At 36.4% G+C, this 22,880-nt stretch overlaps 1 protein-coding gene across 2 annotated transcripts in view; it reads right to left on the reverse strand.

Moving 5' to 3' along the window:
- Positions 1–2,958: 2,958 nt before the first annotated feature.
- The window catches only part of ATG4C (autophagy related 4C cysteine peptidase), a 31,060-nt gene continuing 11,138 nt past the window's right edge, over positions 2,959–22,880 (reverse strand). Inside the window, exons 5-11 of one of the 2 annotated variants that reach the window (XM_054037845.1) lie at positions 22,189–22,519; positions 20,163–20,233; positions 17,806–17,942; positions 14,020–14,098; positions 13,278–13,354; positions 8,943–9,062; positions 2,959–4,431 (exon numbers count right to left, since the gene is read on the reverse strand). In XM_054037845.1, coding sequence (XP_053893820.1) covers positions 4,261–4,431; positions 8,943–9,062; positions 13,278–13,354; positions 14,020–14,098; positions 17,806–17,942; positions 20,163–20,233; positions 22,189–22,519 — 986 coding nt within the window. In that variant the 3' untranslated portion in view covers positions 2,959–4,260. The other variant, XM_054037846.1, reaches the window with a different exon arrangement.

The following is a 22,880-nucleotide window of genomic DNA, read 5'->3' on the forward strand; positions in this document are numbered from 1 at the left end:
GCAATGGGATCTAATCAGAAAGTAAGACTGGAAGGAGTTAGAACCTTGAACAATTAGGTTCAAGACCTACATAATTAGCTTTATGGGCAACATGGAAAAGTAATGAAACTAGCTGTATTTCTAAAATAGTGAGGCCTAGTATAGGGCATTTTGAAAACTATGTAGACAGGTAGAGATGAAGACCACCAAAGGTGAAATGTCATGGATAGCAAAGGACATGCAGGAGTCACTAACATAGACATGATAGTTAAATCCATGGTAACAGATCAAATTGGCCAGGAATACAGGGAAGAGAGGTTATAGAACAGAGGCTGCAAGCGATCTGACCAAGAGGGATGGGTGAAAAAAAATTTAAGGCCAGAAATAAGCACCGTATTTCATTGAAAGTACAAGCGGATAACTTAAATTCTTCCCTAAGTACCCAAGCTGGAATTTGGCCTGGACTGGCCTACTTTTTCCAAGAAGTACCATAGAATTATAATTAAATCCCCCATGCCTCCTTCAAAAGATTCCCCAGTTTTCATTTCTGACCCCCGTTCCCCCTTCCTTATTAGATGCTTATTTAAACAGATTTTGGGGCATTTACCTAAATCACCAACATGGAAAAAGGAACAAGATGGAAGTTGGAGGAGTGAGAGAAAAGGTAACTAAAAATTGCTACTAGTTCTAACAAATTTGTGCTGCTGGCTCTGAATGCCACACTATCATGGTAGACTAAAGGACCCAATATCATCACCACCAGCTGTCTTAACATTGTTGATAGTTTTGCAATGCAGGTTTTCCTATCTATCATAAATATACACTGAACAAAAGGTCTATCATTAAAATTAAGTTAGCTAAGGTATTTCAACCATTAAGCCTTCTTCACAAGTTATAAAAGAGTAAGAAATGAAAATGTTCTTACAGATCCTAGAACAATGTGAACCTGTTGAAGTGTTACAGATACATTTTATGTTTAACATTTATTTACAATAAAATTATTTCTATTTGCAGTCAGAACGCCAATCCATTCTTCTCATGGACATAAAATCATCCTTACATGCATCTCTATAGACACAGTTAACTTGTGTGGCTACGTGCATGTTTTATTTTGTGATGTAAGTGTGACTTCCGCCATGGAGCAAAGGAGGAGGAAATGGCAATCCTTAAGTCAGCATACTAGGTTAAAAGTTACATGCACTGAACTGCAGTAGGCACTTTTACCTATAATCCATTTGTAGGTAAGTTTGCAGCAAGAAGGTTTTATTAAAAACAGGAAGTACTATGCTTAAAGTTAAAACGTGGTGAAATGGCTTGTTGAATTGAAGTCTATAATTGTGGCAAACAGATTCACTCTTAGATGAAACATGTATAAAGTTACTTAGCCCAGATAATTCTGTTTTAGTTTAAATACCAAACCCAATCTTTCCCACTTTGCAAAAATGTTCATCCCTCTCAAACCCACTCCAGTTTCAAAATTTAATTCTGCTTATTAGCTATCCACCACAGGACAAACCTGAGACATCAGACTAGCAGCTCAGTTATGATTACTGCTGTAAAGAATGGGGCCTCTAATAGGAAATGGAGGGACATTTCTTTTAACGGAGATGTGATGCTTTATGTGCATACTTGCTTACGTACAGACTATTGTAATATTTACTGAGCATATTTATTCCTCATGGTCAAAACTAAGTATTTCATAGAGTCAGGAAAAAGTCTACTGGGTAACCACTTAAAAAAATATTCACTAAATTAATGTCACTTTTGGTTCCTTGCTTAAAAAGTTACTTGTAAACTCCCATGCATTAAAGCCTTTTAGGCATACTAAACTTATTTTTTTATTATGACAGTAATAGAAATTGGAAACGGGAGGGATGTTAGTTTATCGAGTTCACCTTACGCATAATTATTCCTTATTGTACATTTGTTAGTGTTTGGGTCAGTCAGGTATCAATAGTCACATGTGATGGGACTTCCAACACTTCCTTGTGAGTATTACACATCATAATATTCTCCTGTATGAAGTTTTCCCTTCAGTTTCATCCTATTTCAGTTATATGCCCTTGTACCACCCAAGCAATTCCTCGTCTCCTCACCAGTGTTTATACATTAAATATTTGTAAAGTGTCATGCCCTCCTCTTAGTAATAGATTAACAAAGCCATACATATTTGTTAATTTGCCTTAAATCCATGCCTACAGGCCCCTGATCATTTTTATTATTCTTCAGTGAACTTTAATTTGTTAATACCTTCCCGGCAAAGAGGCAGCAGAAAGGAAAGTGTTAAGGAGATCAGAAAGAACAATTATTACCTCCTTGTTTTATGAGATGAGTGTCTAGATACATAGCCCAGAATTGCATTGGCTTTTTTCTTTCTTTTCTATTTTTTTTTTTTTTTTTTTTTAAGTGTTAAAGCACAGTGCAAGCTCATGTCTAATTTGTTGTCCATTATCTCACATAGGTCTTGTTCAGTAGTTGTGTTTTCTGGACATACTCCCTAATATTTATTTTTTGCATTATTTTTCCATAGCAAAAATATCATTAGAAAAATGCAAGCCAAACTCAAATCTACAATATTTTCTAGTCCTCACTAGTATTCACAACTCTTCCCAAATTAGCATCTGCATTTCATTAACACACTAATTTTACAACTACTTCCGGGTTATTAAGGAAAAAATATTAAATAAGATCAGCCCCAACTGATTCCTTATGTAGATGCAGGACCTAAAAGTAATGTTACACTGATTAAAAATATTATTTAATAAGGAGATTACCATATCCAATCAACTGAAGAAATTCTTTTTAAATTAAAAAAAAAAGAAACTGAAAAATAATCCCCGTTTTTTGGAGTGATAACTCAATGAACAAATGTGAAAATGAACAATTCAACTCTGGTATGAACATGTGCTTGTCCCAGATCTGCCTAAAATCTCCCTACTAGTAACTCTAATCTCCGTTCTTATAAAAGGAAAAAATTACTTTAGTGATACATAGAATATTTATTATTTGGGTAGACAACATTTGTGCATTCTGTGCCTAAATGGCACTTTAGAATAAGTTAATAGCTGGTTTACAATACAGTAAAATTTGCCTTATTACAGAGTATTTGCCTCAATATTTTTTTAGATCCAGAATTCAAACAATTCGAACAAGAGAAATTTACCATTATAGTTCATCAGTACATGCATTTAATCTCACACCTTTAATAAAGTTATTTTTAAATTTGTAGGCAGTGTTAAATGTGTATTTTAAATTCTGAATTTGTTTGTTAAAGCATGAAACTGTTCATGTAGATTTATTTGCTAGATGTTCTCTACATCTAAAATCACCAAAAGCAATGTATAGTAATGACACATATCAGAAGATCATATCCCTGAATATTTACTGTCTACTCCCAATTTGCTGTTTTATGCTCTGATTTAGAAGCTGCCTGGGTAGGAACAGAAGTCTCAATTATATTGTCGAGACAGGAAACAAACACTGCTCCCATTTAATAACTGTCTATCTGCTTTGATTGGTTGCAGTTAATATTAATAACATAACCTTTAAAAATGGTAGGGAAAAGCCAATACTTTATATTCATTCCTGATATTAAGGTTCAACAGCAAGTTTAATGAGTAGCCATTATAAAATCATATTGCTAAATAGTACCTTAACTCACAATTCTGCTTATATAATTGCATCTGGATTGTAGCTAACAATTACTATTGATATATCAAAGTTACATCTTGAGTAGTGCAATGCTAGAAAGGTATCTCATGGTTACATTATTAACCATTATAGAGGCTTAGGCAGCAAAATAGATTAAATGAACAAGGCTTTTTCTTCAGGAGCCCGAGATTCAAGTTTTGCTTACACCTGGAAACAATCCAGTAGTCTCAAAACTAGATGACATGTCCACATCACAAAACCACCGTATAATTGGCAGACTGTTCGGACTGGAACAGCAGTGGGGACTGCAGGTCAAGACTTAGGCTCATTGGCAGAGCTATCAAGGAGGGCATGTATGGTACCTATTCACACTATATTGTGTCTGGCTCTAAACAATGCTGTCTGTCTTCACTAGCAAAAAGTGTCATCATATTCATCCAACTAGCAATGAACAAACAAAAATAATTAATTACATTTATAAGTGACATTTTAAAGACCAAACATATACGACATTATAATCTTTATGAAAATAGATCAATTTCAATATTGCTTGCCTTGTGTTGTGTGATTTTTTTTTAAAAGGGCAAGTGTTCTCCTGGACAGCTGCCAATACCCTACTGTAAAATATCCTTAAAGCAAGACAAACTCTTCTGTACTAAATCTTTTTAATCTTTTCTTTTCCTCCTCGGAGAAAAGGTCATTTTCTTCATGGAGTGGACTGGAGGCAAAGTCATAGTCTCTAGAACGACCCTTTACAAAAGTAAACAAGGGATATTTCTCCTTAGATGAAGATTTCAGCATCTATAATGCAAGATAACATACCGGATAAACTGTTAATTGAAAATGAAGGGGTACAGTCCCTGGGTGTATTGATCTAATTACAGTCGCACATAATTTGCAACATGCATATTTGTTTTTATTTTCATTCGTCGCATTAGAATAAAAACACTGCACAGACTCTCAATAGCCCACTTCTTCTGGTAAATAAATATGTTTCTAACTCAGCCACCTCATGAAACAATAGCCACACTTGGAGTTTCAGGCCCCAATTCTTGCAACTTGTTCCACACAGGCCAACTGAACCACTACACATATGCAGAACTCCATTAGCTTCCACTCATGTGTAATGAGTTGCAGAACAGTCTTCATATCCTCTGTCATCTATTGAATTCCAAGCAGGATTTGTGGGCAGGTTAGCACCTTCTGGAATTTCTGGAAGCATTTTTATGGCAGAAACAGAGCACCTATAGCCATCAAAATTTTTATTAAGTTTAAACATATACATTTAAGGGAAATAAGCCAGCTCAAGAGCAGATAAATCTGACAGTGGACTAAAAATGCTAACAGACAGCTTTTAATTACATGCCAGAAACCTCCCTGGGTATGTCCACACTGCACACTAAGCTTGGGTTCGGATTCAGGTTTGAGCTCAAGCCCCTCGTCAGTTCCCACACAAATCAGTCTGACTCAGGTCAGCAAACACTCAAGTCCCAGGTCCTAAGGCCCTGCCAGTAGGGTGCGTCAGAGTCCAAATTCCTCAGACTCAGGTCCAAGCTCTGTCATTCTGCAGCGTAGATGCAGCTTAAGCTGCAGACTGGAGTCAGAAGGTCTGCGCAATGCAGTATGGATACACTAGCATGGCTGAGAGACCAGGGTCCAGCAATTGTAAACCCAGGTTTATGATGCCGTGTGGACACTCAATCATGGGCTTGGAAATACCGAGTCCACAAGCCCATGTCCCACAGACTTGGATTTACAATACAGTGTAGACATACCACCTGTCTCCTCAGAGACTAGGAAGCTGAGCCGCTATCAAGGAAGCTATTCATGCTAACGGTTATCAGTCACAGGTACAAATAAAAAGTTTTAATAGTAGATGTTATTGGCCCATATACAAAAGGGCTTAAATGTCCTTTCCACTGTTTATTTAAGGGATTCAACACCCACTGAAGTTTAAAAAAATTGCTGATCACCTTTGACAGTAAATCGCAATACACAGCTATAGTATATGCAAAGCTACATTAGTCTACAGATATAACCTGCATTGAAGTGATCAAACTATGAACTCCAAAAATAATTTGTTTTAATGAGAAACAATCTGAAGCCCTAAAAAACTTAAATAGATATTTAAGCAGTATGAGCTATTTAAAAAAAAAAATAAGGCACTGGAAAATTATGCTCCAAGTAAAATCAGATTCTGCAATTTTTACTGTGCTCTGCAATTTTCCACTTTATTCTAGACTATTTAAATTCATTCTATTATTGTACTGTGAAACCTGGGGATTAGGGCAAGGAGAAAGTGAGAGACATGCAGACAACTGAGATGAGCAGAAGGCAATGAAAAGGGAAAAAGAAAAGAATGAGTACTGGGAAGAAAGAAAAAAGTTTAGACAAGAAGAAAGACTGTAGATCTCAGGGGACTGGGTAATTTTATATAGAGCCTTTCATCACTAGGTAATTAGATGAAGCCAGACCTAGGTCAGTAGCAACTGACAGTCACATGGCAGCTGTTTGGTGAAATAGGTTAGTACACATAGTCCAACTCCTAAATGACATGTGTCTGCAACACAAAAGCCATCCCCACAGTTTCAGAGAAGCCAAAGTAGTATCGAGACTGAACCACTGTCTCACCCTTAAAGGTGGTCCCTCTATGTCAGGACTGAGATACATGAATGAGGCAGCATGGGAGATGACAGAAGATTTCATTCTTTAGCGCCACTATTCTGACACCTCTTCGAGTACTAAATACTAAGGGAAATTATAAAAGATTAGAGAGAAAGAGAAAGTAAACTAGAAAAGGTAGCAGAAAGCTGATCATGAAACAATTGCAGTATGGAACTTGATTAAAATGAGCAATTATTTCCAAATTGCATATCAATCAGGGACTACCGCTACCTTCCAAGTCAATGGGCAAATTCTGGACGTGGGTTTTCTTAATCAGTATTCTAGCTTTCAAAAAAGTTAATGCAAAAGTGTGTATGTATATAACATTTGTTATAGAAGATACTTCCACCCAGATGTTCACGTGAACAGGAGACAATTATCAGAAGAGATCTCATTAATTTGACATGCTGAGTCCCATTAACCAACTGCAATGTTTCTAAAGCATTCATTTCTATTGTATCTGCTCAATGGATACAGATAACAGAGAGGACACACCCTTCCAAATGAATAAGTCCCTGTGGTTCTCAAACATGTATATATATATTTTTTACAACCTCCCTTTTTTGGTTTCTCGTACAAATTTGATCACTGTTGCATTTTTACCAAAGAAACACCCATTCTAAAAAAACATGAACAAAGTAACTGAATAGTGTCCAAAGAGCTGTTTGTTTTTCAATTTAGTTGGCTTACAAAACACACACACTCGCGCACACAGGGAAAGCTTTATCCTGAACCAGAAATATCATTGCTTGAGTGAACTATGAGATGCTGCAAAAGCATGACAAAAACAGCTCTGCAGCCTGAGAACCACTGCTCGCTCTCTCCGACCAAAACAGGAATTTAGCTACATTTCATAATTTTTGTAAAAAATTTAAAGTACACGGTCAGTAATGAACTTTCAAAGATAACAACTTTATTTTTTGTGATTTCAAGAGTATATCTACACTGCATTTTAAAACCAGTAGCAGCAAGTCTCAGAGTCTGGATCTACAGAACCCTATTACGTCACTTGCCACAGAAGCAAGAATCGGAAGTCCTTCATTAACCTAACCTGGGTGTCCCCACTCGGATGTACACTGTGCTACCATTCAAGGCATTCAGTTACTCTTAAAGTGATAATAAATGAACAGAAAAGTAGTAGTCAGAGGCAGAGCAGGAAAAATGAACAGACTGATGGGGCAGACTGGAGAATGACAGGAGGATTGTTCTTCACACAATATTCATATGAAAACTTTCCTTTTTTTTGGAAAATACATAATCTATTTTTGGGTATACTTACACTGATGTCATCATATTAATATTAAAGAGCCCCAATCCAAAATGCTAGTAAAATAGTTTTAAGACTAAAATCAGCTTCTTTGACATTAAACTAGATGCTGTTTCAGAGCATCCAACAAATGGATAGGGAGAGAAATTCACCTGGCCTGAGATTTAAGAGGAAGACAATGGAAAAAAAAACAAGAGAAGGTTCTTACATATCTCAATTTCTCATTCATTATTCTGTCATGTTCTTAAATCTCCTCTCAAACACAGCAGGGCAGATAAACTAAATGTAATGAAACTTTGCTTTATAAACTTTCATTCCATGTCTTTATTGCTTGGAGTGCCTGTCCTCTAAATCTACTTTCTAGTCCTCCATGTCTGAATCATACAAAAGAAAACACTTGAGCATTAACCAAAAATCTACTGACCACTATATGTGGTTACTAAGTTTAAAATCTGGATATTACTTATTGGTTCATACCTTATCTAATCAAAATATTTATCACTTACATAGAAAGTTATATTTTCTAATGTTGTACAAGCCTTAATTCCTTGCACAGACGTGAAAACCATTATGGCACATGTAATAATATTGTGATGCATCTTTTGTTAATGCTGAATCCTTTTATAGGCAATTTTTGATAATAAAACATTTGGTTGTTTGGTACCATAGCTAACACAACACACATTAGCACTGTATCACATTATTGGCATTCATACACTGCAATAGTCTAGAAGAAAACATCTGTCAATTAAATTCAAACCTACCTAAATAAACCTATTCCTATGTTCTTAAAGTGGAATGGACATGATTAGGCAGGTTTACTGGATGATACCTGCTTTGCAAGTCATAAAAACACTGCTTTATCTTTAAATGTAATCAAAAAAGCACTTATACTAACAAGAAATAATGCACAGTTTTGCTTTGCTCAAATATTTCCATTTCTTAAAAATTTCATCTCCAAGGGATGAATTGCATTTTAAAAATTCCTCTTCAGGTAGAAGACAATCCAATGACTGTAAAAGGTGCTGTCTGCAAAAATATTTTCATTTCAATAGTGCCACCTAGTGGAATAATCTTATACTGAGTCTACAAACCAGTGTAAGTAGCTGTTATGTTTCAGTCTGTCTCTTATATTCATCATCTCATCTCTTAACACACAATTACGGTAGTTATTCTCCTTTTCGACTTTACATGTTCATATTATGGGATGTAAAAATATTCTAGAATTCTTGTATGTTTGTGCTTCATCAATAACCCCTATTTCTAGAATAGGATGGGTTCTATTTAGTATATTTAAGACTATATTTTCTATCCTTAATATATATAGTACATACTATAGTGGGTATCAGACAGATATTAATTTCATAATTTCAACACTTACCTTAGTTATTTCTTCAGAAATTCTTTCAAAGTCTTGCATGTTTCTACAATAAAATCCTATTGTACAGCTAGGATCCATGTTTTTGAATGACATCTTTTTGGGGGAAGGACAGTGAAATGACTGCAATTTTGGAGATAAAAACATTTTAAAAGATATTTTAAAGACATGAGGAAGGCACAGATATCGATGCACTTGCCTTTCTATTAATGGTTTTAACATATAATTCACCATGCCACATATGCTCCAAAACCCATACAAGTTTTTTCTGTTCCCCAAAACATTCAAGTTATTGCATCCCTGGACATTCATAAGACCACATAACCTAGTACTGTTTATATTCTATTTACCAAACTTCCACACTAGGCCACATTAATGCCATTCCAAAAAAGGATGTGAAATATGTCAAAAGTTGGAGGCTCTAGAAAGCATTTTATGAATATTCCCAAGGTAGAGAAGGTGAATGCTCCTCTGCAAAGTGCATTTGTAGCAGTATTTGAACTCTTACAATTATTGCTTTACTACCACCTCCCATTTCCCCCACACCTCCCTAAAAGAGAAATGATGGAATATATTTTCATTAGCAAGAAAAACGGGTAAAAAAAAAAAAAGGGCGAGTACTACAATATATCACAAGCACAAAAATCCACTTCATATTTTACACACATAAGGATTTTTATTTTAAATGCAAAATTTGTTCTTATGATAGATGACACATTGACAGCCTTTGAAATGGAAACTACGAGCAATAGCTGTGCAAACTTCCCCCCACTACTTCACCCGGAACTAGAAAGAATACATATAGGGTAGTTCACTTCAGTCTCTATGCCCATTTAATTACTACAGAGTGTGAACATGGGTAACAGTTGTTGGTTTTGTGTTTATTGGAGCTGGACAAAAGTCATTAACTCATTTCACATGTCATAGTATAGCCACCTGATGGTTAAACCATTTGGTCACTACTGATCTAGGCTGCAGTCAGTGATCTAAAGGGGTAAGGCTCTGTATCCTACTACTACCCAGAGATATCCGTAACCCAGACCCTCCATTAAATCACTAATAATCCAATTATAATAGCTTAGTATTTAAATCTAACAAATCTTAACGCTCCACATTTCATGTTCTACTGAGACTGGACTAGTATTTTATTCTTGGAGTACTTCCCAAGTGACCGATAAGAAAGGAAGTAATGTGAAATACATATGTAGATGTGCATCAGGCACAAACTCAGTTAGCTTATCCTTGTGTCAAAATAACAATTGTTAAGTTCTAACCTGACTCTACAGAAACAGCAACAAAGCAAGTTAATATCCAACACTCTATTGGTGTAGAATCCCTCTTCCTAACACCTCCCTACTTTTCATTTTTGAGCTGGGTAAAAAGCAGATCGGCAAGAGTACAGATTGCTACATAAAATTTTAAGGTGTTTCTCATTGTGGTCGTTGTACACTATTGGCATGTACTGCTCTTTACTACTGACTGATCCAATTACAAATAAAACAGTTTACATTTTACATTAAATTTTGTTACAAAATCAATAAAGACTAGCAAGTTATACTTCTGCAAGACCGTTACACCTATTTATTATGTTTTCCCGAATACTGCCCAAATATTATATTCTGTTCACAGTTAATCAAAGTAAGATATTGGGAGTCTGCTTTAAGAAAAGCATTCTAACAGTAACATTAAAGGTGGTATTGGAACATCCTAAGACAAGTTTTGTAGTATGTTCAGGAGAAGTCTTATTAATGCTGTGAAAGTCACTACCACAGAGAGATGTGGATAGGCATATTTTTTTCACTCATCCAACAAATGGATTCTAGAAGCCAATACAGATTTCCAACTTATTCTGGACAATTTGTCAATTTTGAAAATATTTCCTACAGAGAAAGCTAACAAGCTAAGAGAGCAATTTCTGTTTACGTTCTGACACTTCTGGACAACTCATACATTACTATTCAATGCACTGAGCACAACCTTCCGATACACGATCCTGTATCCAGAAAAGCAATATGACGTGATCAAGCCAAGCTGGCAGCTTCTGCATCTTCAAAATACATTTAAAGTATATTATTATTTGGAAGTTCATAATTAATGACACCCAGCAGCATACTCTGGTGCATAAATCACTGGACTAGGAGCCCACAGATGTAGGTTCTATTCCTGGCTCACTGAGATGCTCTATGACCTTGGATAAGTCACTTCACCTCTCTTTGCTTCTGTTTCCCCTCCCATCTCTTATTTAGTTAGACAGTAGGAGCTTCAGGGCAAGGACTGTATTTTATTAGGCACTTGCACAGTGCTTAGCAGGATGGGACACTGATACTAGTTAGGGTCTACAGGCACTATCCTAATACAAATAAAGTTAGCTCATTTACCAACTTCCATCTGAGGACCTCAGAAGGGCACTATAAAATGAAGAAAGTTTTAGGTATAGCACATTTTTTTTGCTTGAGACTATAAAAAGGACCTAAATCTCTTAAAATTCAGAACCACTAGTTTTCTAGGGGGAACTTTATCATCTCAGACTACATGACACCTTAATTAAAGCATCTTGTTAAAATTAAACGTTAAAATTAGTTTCATTATTGCTTTAACCCTGTGCTAGGTTTTAAAATTATATTTACTAGTGTTTATATAAGCTTAAAAGTGTCTAAACAGTTCTGCTAAACACACTATTTGATAATATTTTGATTAAGATATTATGATTGACTTCAGCATGTTACCTCTTTGAGGCTGGTATGTTAACTGCACTTTACTCACAATAGTATTAGACAAGGAAATTGAAATAATTCCTACTCTTCTCTCTGTTTTTAAACCAATTGTTATACAGCAGCAACAGCTTTGGGGCCACAATAAAGTTGTATACTTCATTACAAACCATTTGTCTTATGTTTTAAATTTAACTAAATGTCATCAGTTTAAGAATGTGCTGAATTCCCCAATTGGCAGGTTAAAGGATGCACTCACAACACGTAAGCTTAAAAGAGTATTTCTTTCCCCACCTCCAACCCTGTGCAAGTATCTGCAGCAAAACTTTAAGTGTCACCATAGTATTCATTATGCTGGTGACATCACAGCCACAGAATCCTGCTGGTACCAACTAATATGGGGGCAAGTAAATGTCTCTCCCTCCCCAAATATGGTGTGAAATTGTGTTTTAGGTTTTGTAATGTTTAATTGGAAAAACCCCGGTGCTAAAAACTAGACTCGGGAGACCAGCTGTATGCTCTAGTGGCCTGATCCTGCAAGGTGCTGTGAACCCTTCGTGAGCAATGAAGTTAACAAGCGCAGGCCCCAGATGGGTTCCGTAGCTGATAGAGTGTCATTCAGAGGAAGCTGGAGGTTCATGTAAGGGCTGGACATCACAGGATCCAGAAGGAGAAGTTTTAAACTGCTGTACTGAATATCTCTTTTAACACGAGAATTGGGGACATATTGGCTTGTCTACGGACTGCTTGTAAATGCAGTTCTTTAGTACCTTTCCCTGGATTTACTCCTTTTTTTTTTTAATGCGAGTTGGAGGAGAAGGGGAGAAAATACTCATGTAAAAGTCTGATTTTTCAAGACCTAGACAGAGCCTGACAAGATGCATTAACTATAACCTGAAGGAGACAGCATGCCATAGCTAAAAAAAGAAACAGTAACTACACTTTCAGACTTGACAAGTCCTTGAAAGCTACTGATCCATGGAGCTAACTTGATTAAAAATAATAATAAAACAATCTGTTGAGATGAACAGCATAGAAGACATCAGTAAAAGCAATACAACAATGGAAAATCCTATCTAAGAAGCTAAATGAATGACCTATAAAGTAATTACAAGTAGACAACTGTACTGAAATGGTAATCACCAAGTCTTCCTAGACAACACACTGAAAATTCCTGGTCAAAGAAGCAGAGGGTAAATTTGTGTAGTCTATAGTTCAAAATAAAAGTGAACCCTACTACACTGTAACATACATTTCTGACACCAATTCATTATTATTATTTTAAGAGAACCCATGTGTAATGTTTCAGGTCTGGTACTGCCTAGCTGTCTATAATGTAAAATTACTTAGTGGCATGATCATTTATTTGTGGAGGGTTTCTGGTATATAACAAGATACAGACAAAGATAAATGAACTAATAAGTACATAATAAATTAAAATCCACTATCAAGTATTTAACCTTTGGTCATTTTTGTTGATTATAAGTCTATAAAGAAGGGGAAAATTTTGACAAATAACATGTAACTAAAACTGTAAAAATACAGATAGCTAGAACAGCTCTAAATAATTAGTGTTTGATTCATATGGAAAAAAAAAAAAACAGTACCAGCTCTTTATCCACACTACCTCAAGAGGGAAATCCTTTATGCTGACATCTACAAAAGATTGGCAGTAATGAGGATCCATGTAAATCAAACTGTCATCTACAAGGACAAAACAGAAGACAAGTAATTCAAAAAACACCTTATTATTACACTGCTTACAATCCAATTTCTATGCAGAACAGCTGAAAAAAAAAAGCCAGCAAGTAACTGCTTGCCAGACTGATATTCATTGACTGAAGCATCGGTTTTTGCAGGACAGATTAACTTTTGCATAATCAAATATGCTTGTATAAGCAGAATTTTTATAAAGTGATGAGACTGTCATTTAATTTTTGGTGATAAAATTACTTTTACAAACACACAATTATATTCTAGAGTTTGCATATGAAAAATGCTTTGTGCTACTTCATCCTGACAGGAAGAACATATTGCTTGTCATTTGAGCATCAACTAGCACTACTTAAACTGGTAAAAAGTAAATATGTAAATAAGAACTGCCAGACAGTAGCAGCAAAGGCTTCTAAAGTTTGGTGAAACAGATAAATTATGCCTTGTTTATGCAACAAAGGAAATTAAATGTACATTTTACAGAATCCAATTACTATGCGGGGCAAATGACAAATGACTGGACTTTGGCAGATCTGATGAATTAATAAGGTACTCATTTTGCTATTTTAATCATTCTGCTTCCCACTGATCCTATATTAACTTTCTAGCTTTTAAAAGGAAAACACTAAAGAGACATCTCTTATTAAAACACTAACCTTGAAATCCTGCAAAGTAATATGACTGCTTAGGTTTCCCACCAATAACACCGACACAGTATTCAAGACTCAAAATTCCCTGCCAACAAAATAGTAAATAATTCAGATTTAAAGGCTAACAGAAGAAGGTGATGAATTAAAGTAACTTGGTGTAACTTTATTCATTTAATTTTTCCTGACCATCACATTTAGAGTGAGGTCAGTGTGAATGACCTATGGAAGTGCCCAGGGTTGCCAACTTTTGCAGCTCTATTGCAAGTCTCATTATTTGGTGTTCTTCTGAAAGCCCCAGTTCCTGGAGTCATGCAATTATACTAGAACCGCAATACTCAATTTTAAAATAGGTATGTAGCTCTTGTGGCTCTGGAGAAAAATCTAGGAAATGTAAACCTTTAGCACTCAAAGATCAAAAGACAAATAAGGCTGATAGTTAAAAAAAACAACAATCATGATTTTTCAGTAAATATTATGGTTTTCTGGGGTATTTTTTGAATGCTTGTGGTTGGCATAACTGACCACGTGATGGCAGACATTCAAGAAGGGATGACCTCAGTTGTTCTGAGGTGTTCACAGTTTAAAGATAGGCAGGACACTTTAGAAAAGAATAAATGTAACATAACAAAAGTTGGAGTCACTGTAGGTTGCCTGGCATGAAGTTTTACATATTTTATAGTTTTATGTTCAGTGGCCCTTCACTGAGCCCCTCCATCCTGTTCATAGGTAAAAGCCCCACACCACAGGAAGTCTGCAGCTGCTTCCAAGAGCAGTTTCCCTAAAAGACAAGAGGAGGTAAGTAAGGCGTACTAGAGCTGCCTCTTGATTTCCAAACCCTCTCTGATCTAATCTGTGGCTATTTCGAAGAGAAACACCCCATGTTTACCTGAAAAGGGTAAACAGCAGCAGGTTGGGCAGAAGTACATGTGTCATTCCTCATGCAGGAACTTATAGCGCAATAGAGGGAGAAACATTTCCCCCCAGAATAGCAGACACCAGGGAATAGAAGAGAGTCTGGTAAGGACTCTGATGTCAACATGGGCCAATATGAGGAATTAGTCTCTCCTCCACCCCCAAAAGACTACCATTTGAGCTAAAATGGCAGTGGCTCTTATGCCCCAATTTCTAGGGCTATAGCCACTAAAAGTAAGACCATTACAAATCATCAATTACATTGTGAAGATTCTCTCTCTCAACAAGAAGTTTGGCCGTAAAAGACAATATTAACAAACAACAAAATTTCTACTTTTGCAGATCTATCACATTACTAACCCAAGATATTAACAACATGGAAACCAACTTCTGAGTGGTTTAAATAGGTAAGGAGGAAATACCACTTATTTCAAATATTAAAAAGGGGTAATAAACATTACAACACATGCTTATGCATATAAGATAAAGAGGAGAAAACAGTTTAAGTCCGTGTCCACTCAACCTATTCCAGTGCAGCAAAATTGAAACAGGAGCTACTTAGGTAAAGCAAAGGTCTGATTTCCCTATGGTAATCAGGTACTTTTCTTGTATAAAGGTATTATAAATCAAACAAACAACAACTATCATCAACAAATTGCCAAATCATTTGTAAACACTTCTTTACTTAATTCAGTTCTGAAGTTTGTGTTTTCATTTACCTAAATCTACACCAAAGATACTAAGTCACTTTCAATGAATTACAAAGACAGGATGATTGCATGCATGCAACTGAAGCCCCTTTTATCCTAGCCCCAGTTAGGTATCTGCAAATGACAGCACGTTTTCCAGTAAAACAATGGTCAACACCAATACAGAAGCCCACATTAAAGAAGAGTGACCACACAAGATTAGAAACCCTTATGAAAATAGAGGCAAAAGTGGTGCTTGTGTTAGCCTACAAATAAAAGCATTATGATTCCACATTCAGAGATTTCAAAGCTCTTTTGCAGAAGTATTGTAATGGGAATACGGTTCTTAGATCAGGTCTGCAACCATGGATATGTTTTACTGTGCCAGACCTAACTAGCAAAGAGCAAACCAACTGTCTAGACACACAAGGAAAGGAATCAAGACAGAACAGCTACTTCATACTTTAAATAAAAGTCTTCACAGTTCTGTCCTCCTTGGCTATAAAAGTTTTTCATAGTTCTCTCTGAAACTTTGTAATAAAATGGAATAGATAGTCAAGAGAAAGGAAAAATAGGTACGGTAACAAAAGTGCCCATCTCAGATTTTCTTAATGCTACTGAGCAGCTTCTTAAACTGTCCAATCATACAAATTTAGATGGGACTCAAAAGGATGATTCTGTGTGATTAACAATAGGATAGTAAAGACAAAGGAACAGAGTTAAGCAAGTTCTTCCCTTTAACCAGCAGAACTACCAACATGTGCTCAAGGGGAATGAGAATTATGGTCCAGTTTCTTAGAGACCATTTTTAAGTGTTCAGTTAAAAAAGCTGAGTATTTGTTGATGAGAAGTTAGACAAAAAAAAACCCTACACTAAACTGTGTCCTGGCTCTGTCCTGCAATTTGATACACTGGTGGGCTTTTCATTCTTAATCATCACTCTCTTCTTCCACATACAGAGTAATCTGAACCTCCAGCTAATGAAATAATGGCCACAAAAACTGCCAATTGGGTCAAATGATTATAACCCTTCAATCTGAAAAAAAAGGTAGAAGGAATAAGCTGTGAAAGTTCAGCTGGTAGTCTTCAATATTCACTATTTAAGGATAAAAAAAAAAAACAAGAAAATAAGCAGCTTGGTTTATATTTTTTAAGTGTTGGCTAATATGAAAGTTCATTTAAGGCACCACAAATATAAATACCATAAATATACTAAATTATTATTTTTAATTCGAGTCACTGCATTAGTGTCTTTTCAGGAAACTATTTTAGGAATGGAATATTTTTCACTGTTTTACCATAGGTCAGGGGTCGGCAACCTGCGGCTCTTTAATCTGACCCTGCAATAGTGCTCTGTAATGCAAGGTTTTTTGTCCGGTGCAGCAGGGCTCAGGCAGGCTGCCTGCGTGCCGTGGCCCCACGCTGATCCTGGAAGCGGCTGACTGATGGCACGTCCCTGTGCACCCCTAGCACGGGGGAGGGAGGAGGAGAGGCAACTCTGCGCGCTGCTCACGCCCCCAGCACCATCCTCACAGCTGCAGGGGCGGTGCTTGTGGGAGCGGGCAGCACAAAAAGACACGCTGCCCCCCTTCCCCCAAGGGGCACAGAGACTTGCCAGCAGCCAGACGCATCCGGGAACGGCGTGGGGCCATGGCAGGCAGGCAGCCTGTCTGAGCCCTGCTGCGCCGCTGGCCGGGGGTCGCCTGTAGTAAGCGCCTCCCAGCCAGAGTCTGCACCCCCCATCCCCTCCTGCACCCTAACCCCCTGCTCCAGGTCAGAACCCCATCTTGCACCCAACCTCCCTTCCAAACCCTGTACCCCTTCCTGCACCCCAACTCCCTGCCCCAGCCCAGAGCCCCCTCCTGCAAACTCCCTCCCAGAGCCCTCACCCTCTCCTGCACCCCAACACTTTGCGTGTGATGCAGCTCTCGAAATATTTTGGTCAAAGACAAAAATAAAAAATGGCTTTTCTTCTTTGAAAGGTTGACAACCCCTGCCATAGGACATCATGTGCTCTGCAATTATGTGAGATCTTGTAATATTGACATTTAAAATCTGTAAAGTCAAACTTTACAACTTCCAACTGTAAAATCATCACCACGCATTTAATAGCTAGAAGATTACCACCATGAAAAATCTTTTCATATCTAGTACTACTGTTTGAAACAGACAATGAACTCTTATTTCATACCTTTACAAACTCCAAGTAGTCCATGTTGGTTCTCTCTCCACCAAGTCTTACAGGAACTAATATAATTACAGCTTTCATATCTGCTTTTTCAGAGCCCATAGAAGAGCACTGTCTATCAACAACATCCAAACTGTAAACTGAAAATAAGAATGAATATACTTGAGCATCATTAAGGTACACATGTAATTTTTTTGAAGTAAAAATATCCTGAATACCTTTTACAAAATGTTATGTGCCTGCAAAATTGCATTTAAGCACGATAAATCAAAACTGTACATTTCTGAAAAAAATGACACTCTCCACATTAAATTGTCTTCCGCAAAAAACCTGTATTAATAGAAACTAATCATGTTTTCCTCACCTTAAGTGGCATTTTGTAGAAAGATATGTTACACTGTTGAGTTCAACAGTTTGGATACGTGGCATGTAGGATGTAGGAAAGTAGGTATTGAGAAGAGCAGAGAAACATTTCTTCTATTTGTTTTAAAATTAATGGATAGTTTAAAATTTGGTCCTAGAACTAACTTTCGTATTTAAAAAAAAAAAAACAAAAAAAACCCCAAAGCTTGTGACCAATAGAAACATTTACGCATTTAAAAAAAAGAAAAGCTTTTTTAAATCATTAATGTTCAAACAATATATTATTAGATCCTGAGTTAAACAAAAATAAAATACCATTGTTTTAGTTCCTCTGGTCAGAGAAGTGCATAAAGACAAAAAACTACTTCCAATATTTAAATTAAGACCACATTAGATTTTTAAAATTCTCTCACTATTAATACTCTAAGGCAGGAGTCTGCAACCTTCGGCACGCGGCCCATCAGGGTAATCTGCTGCCGGGCCACGAGACATTTTGTTTAAGTTGACCGTCGGCAGGCACGGTGCCCCACAGCTACCAGTGGCCACGGTTCGCAGTTCCTGGACATTGGGAGCTGCGGAAAGCGGCAAGGGCCACAGGGATGTGCTGGCCGCCGCTTCCTGCAGCTCCCATTGTCTGGGAAGGGCGAACCACGGCCACTGGGAGCTGCGGGGGGCCGTGACTGCGAACAGTCAACGTAAGTAAAATGTCCCGCGGCCCACCAGTGGATTACCCTGATGGGCCGCGTGCCAAAGGTTGCCGACCCCTGCCCATAGGTGTTAATTGTAACATGGTAAAGAAATTTGTTTACAATATACAATTAAATTGAGTGTGTCCCTTTAAAACTAGCTTGATCATGGAAAGGAATGATATTCCTGTATTATCTCCCAAGATCAGGTACAGTACACCCCTACCCCAATATAACGCTGTCCTCGGGAGCCAAAAAATCTTACCGCGTTATAGGTGAAACCGTGTTATATCGAACTTGCTTTCATCTGCCAGAGCGTGCACCCCACCCTGCGCTGGAGCGCTGCTTTACCGTGTTATATCCGAATTCATGTTATATTGGGTCGCGTTATATCGGGGTAGAGGTGTATATCATAAAAAGTAATAATTTTGGCAACTGAACACAGCTATAGAAGTAATATATTATGCTTTCATTTGAAAGCCTGGATTGTCATAGTCATTAGTGTAAAGTTTTATTACATCTTTAGTTTTTCTTGTCACCCTCCATTTCTGCACATCCACCAGAACCCTAATCTACCCTGCCTGTAATAACAACCAAGTATTTAAAAGCATTTGTGTTCGTGAGATGTCTGTTATGGTTAAAATAGGTAACCATAGTGTTTGGTTTATTGGACTGCTCACATCTTTGAATGAAAACTGATTAGATTTATTACTACTAGAAACTGGTGCGTTAACTTTCCCATGGACACATTCCTGCAAGAAATGAGACCTTCTCATTGCAAAGAGAATGCAGCTTAATATTTAAGAAAATGCATAATAAATTAAATTACTGACCGTTTGTTTTTGTTTTTAAGAAAAATCTCTATCACTTTCTGCACTTCACCAAAAGGAAAAAGGAAGACAGAGAAGGGAAATGTAAACCAATTTATTTATTTTAAAGGGTAGGCCTAGCAGAATAACCAACAGACTGCCTAAAATCAAATAAAAAGTCATTGGAGTGAAATTATACATGCCAGGCAGATTATATGGAAAAAAAGCATCCACAAGCTATTTGAAGTGCCATTATCCTAATCAGATGTCAAACAAGCAATTTACCAACCTTTCCATTTATTATGTTTGATTCATCAAGACAAAAGCCAAAGATGTAGTGCAGGAATCAATATCCACTCTGAGCTCATGGTTCCAATAAATAAACATATTTATAGCATTTAGTTTTTTCTTTTGAAATCGTAATATTGTTGAGCACTAATTGAAAAGCATAAATGAAGCGCTTATAAAGTTGACTAAAACCTACAATAGCCACATCACTTACCTGTACAGTCCTGAGCAACGTAGATAGTTATCCCTTGTAACTCAGGGTCTCTTGCTTCTTCAACAGCTTTTCTAAGTGCGAATAAAAGATTTGATAGAGTATTTCATTTCAAGAAATTAACAGTAAACTGAATTTAGATTCTTGATTTTTAGAGATATTAACTTGAATTTAAAAGAAACAGATTTCAAAATATTCCAGTTTCTGATAGATCACCTTTTAAACAAGGATCCCTTACATAAAAATAAGTTGAAGTTCATTTATTTTATTGTTTTTCTTTTTCAGCCACCCTTGTAGAATATTTATAAAAGCCTTTCCAGCAAAGCAGAAACTAAGAAGCTATTAAGAAGAAACAGTAAAAGTGACAATACACAGAATGCGATTAAATGCACAAAATTAACTAAACACGACCACCGCCACCACCACCCCACATACTTTTGGTTATAGTAATCTTTTGTCTTATTTGTAACTATAGAAAATACTAAATTTGCCAACAGAAATGGGATTTTCAAGTTGATAGGGTTCCTTTAACTAACCTTCAAAGTAGTATCGGCTCAGTATGAACTGTTTTTCAGCTCAACTAACCTAAGAAGACAAGCTAAAGATATATAGAATTAGCTTCAGACATCTATTAGAACAAAAACTAACATTTGAACAGCTCCGAGGTTTCACTGAAACTTTAAAAAAGATAATTGAAATACTAAACTAGCCTCAGAAGAATAAGAGTAATGAACCTAAAGACTAAAAAGAAAATATATGTCGATAGTCTGAATCATGATCATCAGTAAAGGACAAAATTTGTAAAGAAATTAAACTGCTGAAAATAAAAGATTAGCCTTTGACTTCTGATACTTGATTGTATTAAATGGTCACTATCCCTTTATTTCACAATATATTCTGAAGAATCATTTAATACAGACATTCTCAAGTTATGGGAGAGCTATACATTCTCACTACAGGAGAAGGAGAGTTCTAGGAAAGGAAAGCTTTGCAATGTTTGAATAATGGTAGGAATTATGTTGAAGGGAATGCATGATTTGATCATGTGGATCCTGAAGCCAAATATACTTTTGCAAATTAGAAAATGGATTAGTAGAAAATATTTGTTTTGAAATTTCACAAAAAAGTCAATTTCAGATATCAACCACATGAAGAAAATATTACAAATATAGGCAAATACATAAATAACCTTCACCTGTCATAGCACAAACACTGTAGTATTTCAATGTAGGCTCATTCAAGGAGAGTATACTTGTATATGAAATTATTCCAGCATCTACATAAATGTAGAAAAATTACATCTGAACTTTGACCTCTCATGCTTAGGTGATTTATTAATGATTCCGTTTATGGCTAAACTGGGACCCACCTAGAGAACATAAGACTATAAAAAACAAAATCAGTAGTATCCAAAGAAATGGCACATAAAGGCACAGAGTAGAGAGAAATTGGACCCCCCCCCTTTTTTTTTTACTCATACTGAATGTCAAAGATCCTTTACTTTTACTGTAATATAATTATAATATTAATAGTCCCATACATTTACAGTTTCACAAGAATTTGATGTGTGCAAAGAAATGCTGAAAACATCAATTTTAGCTCTGACATTTCATTACACTATCAGTACATTATAGCCCCCAGGTTACAGTATAAAAAAAATCTATAATATTATGCATGTTCCAAGGTTGAAAGAGTGGTTAGTTTTTAGAACATTTCATTAAAGGCAGCCCTATTTAAAGATCAGGTATGGAGAGACCTTGGGTCTCTTGTTGCTCAGACTGGAGGAAAATAGGAATGTTTGAGAAATAAATGACAAGATTGGACAGAGGTTCATACTTCAGTTCCTGAATCTGCTATTTCCCTTCCTATCTCTAAAAAAAAAAAAAAAACCCCTCTTCTAAATTGCTAAATCAATAATTAATGGGTAGGTGTCCAATTAACCTGAAGAAATCTCAAGACACTTCTAAATGTTTCTTCCGTAACACTTAAGGCATTGTAATAATGAAGGATAATTTAGAGATATTTTTACCTTAAAATGTGTGCTACTACAGCAGGACCATACCAGTCTCCAGCTGTTTTCCCAGACTTCTTTCCATATTCTATTAGCTGATGCAAGCCAAAAGATGCGGGTGGAGAATCTCCAAACCAAGAGATTATTTTTCTATGATAAACTTCATCTCTCATTTCACTGTCATCACAGTCTCTCTTTAGTGCTTCCTTATGATCGTTTGGCAGGACCTTGGGTTCTCTCTCCCCCGTAAGTGATGCTTCAAATGATGCAGTCAGCTTTTTTACTGTGTGGCTTGTCCATGATTCAGAGTCTGAATTTTCAATGTTCAGTGCACCCGGCCAGGTCCAGTCTGCAACAGAGTATTTTTTAAAGATATGTTTTACACTTCTTAACAGTAAGTTTTTTTGTATAATTACCAAAAAAGTGCCAATTTTTAATAAGACCAATAATCTATGTTTTACAGACATGCAAATGCTGCTGATAAGAATATAGGCAAAAAAAAGTCAACTCAGTATAATATGGTTGTGCTATTTTTATTTGTGTGGGAGAAAGGAGGAAGAAAGGGAGACACTAGCCACATTACATTTCTTTCTTAGCCATTAATGCTAGCAGGATTTTCCAGGAGAGGATATAGTGGACTCTGCAGACTTAGCCAGCTAGGGTATAATTACAAGACACAGAGTAGGGGAATTTACATATCAACACAATAA

Source organism: Malaclemys terrapin, chromosome 8, assembly GCF_027887155.1.
Source record: "Malaclemys terrapin pileata isolate rMalTer1 chromosome 8, rMalTer1.hap1, whole genome shotgun sequence".
NCBI lineage: Eukaryota > Metazoa > Chordata > Testudines > Emydidae > Malaclemys > Malaclemys terrapin.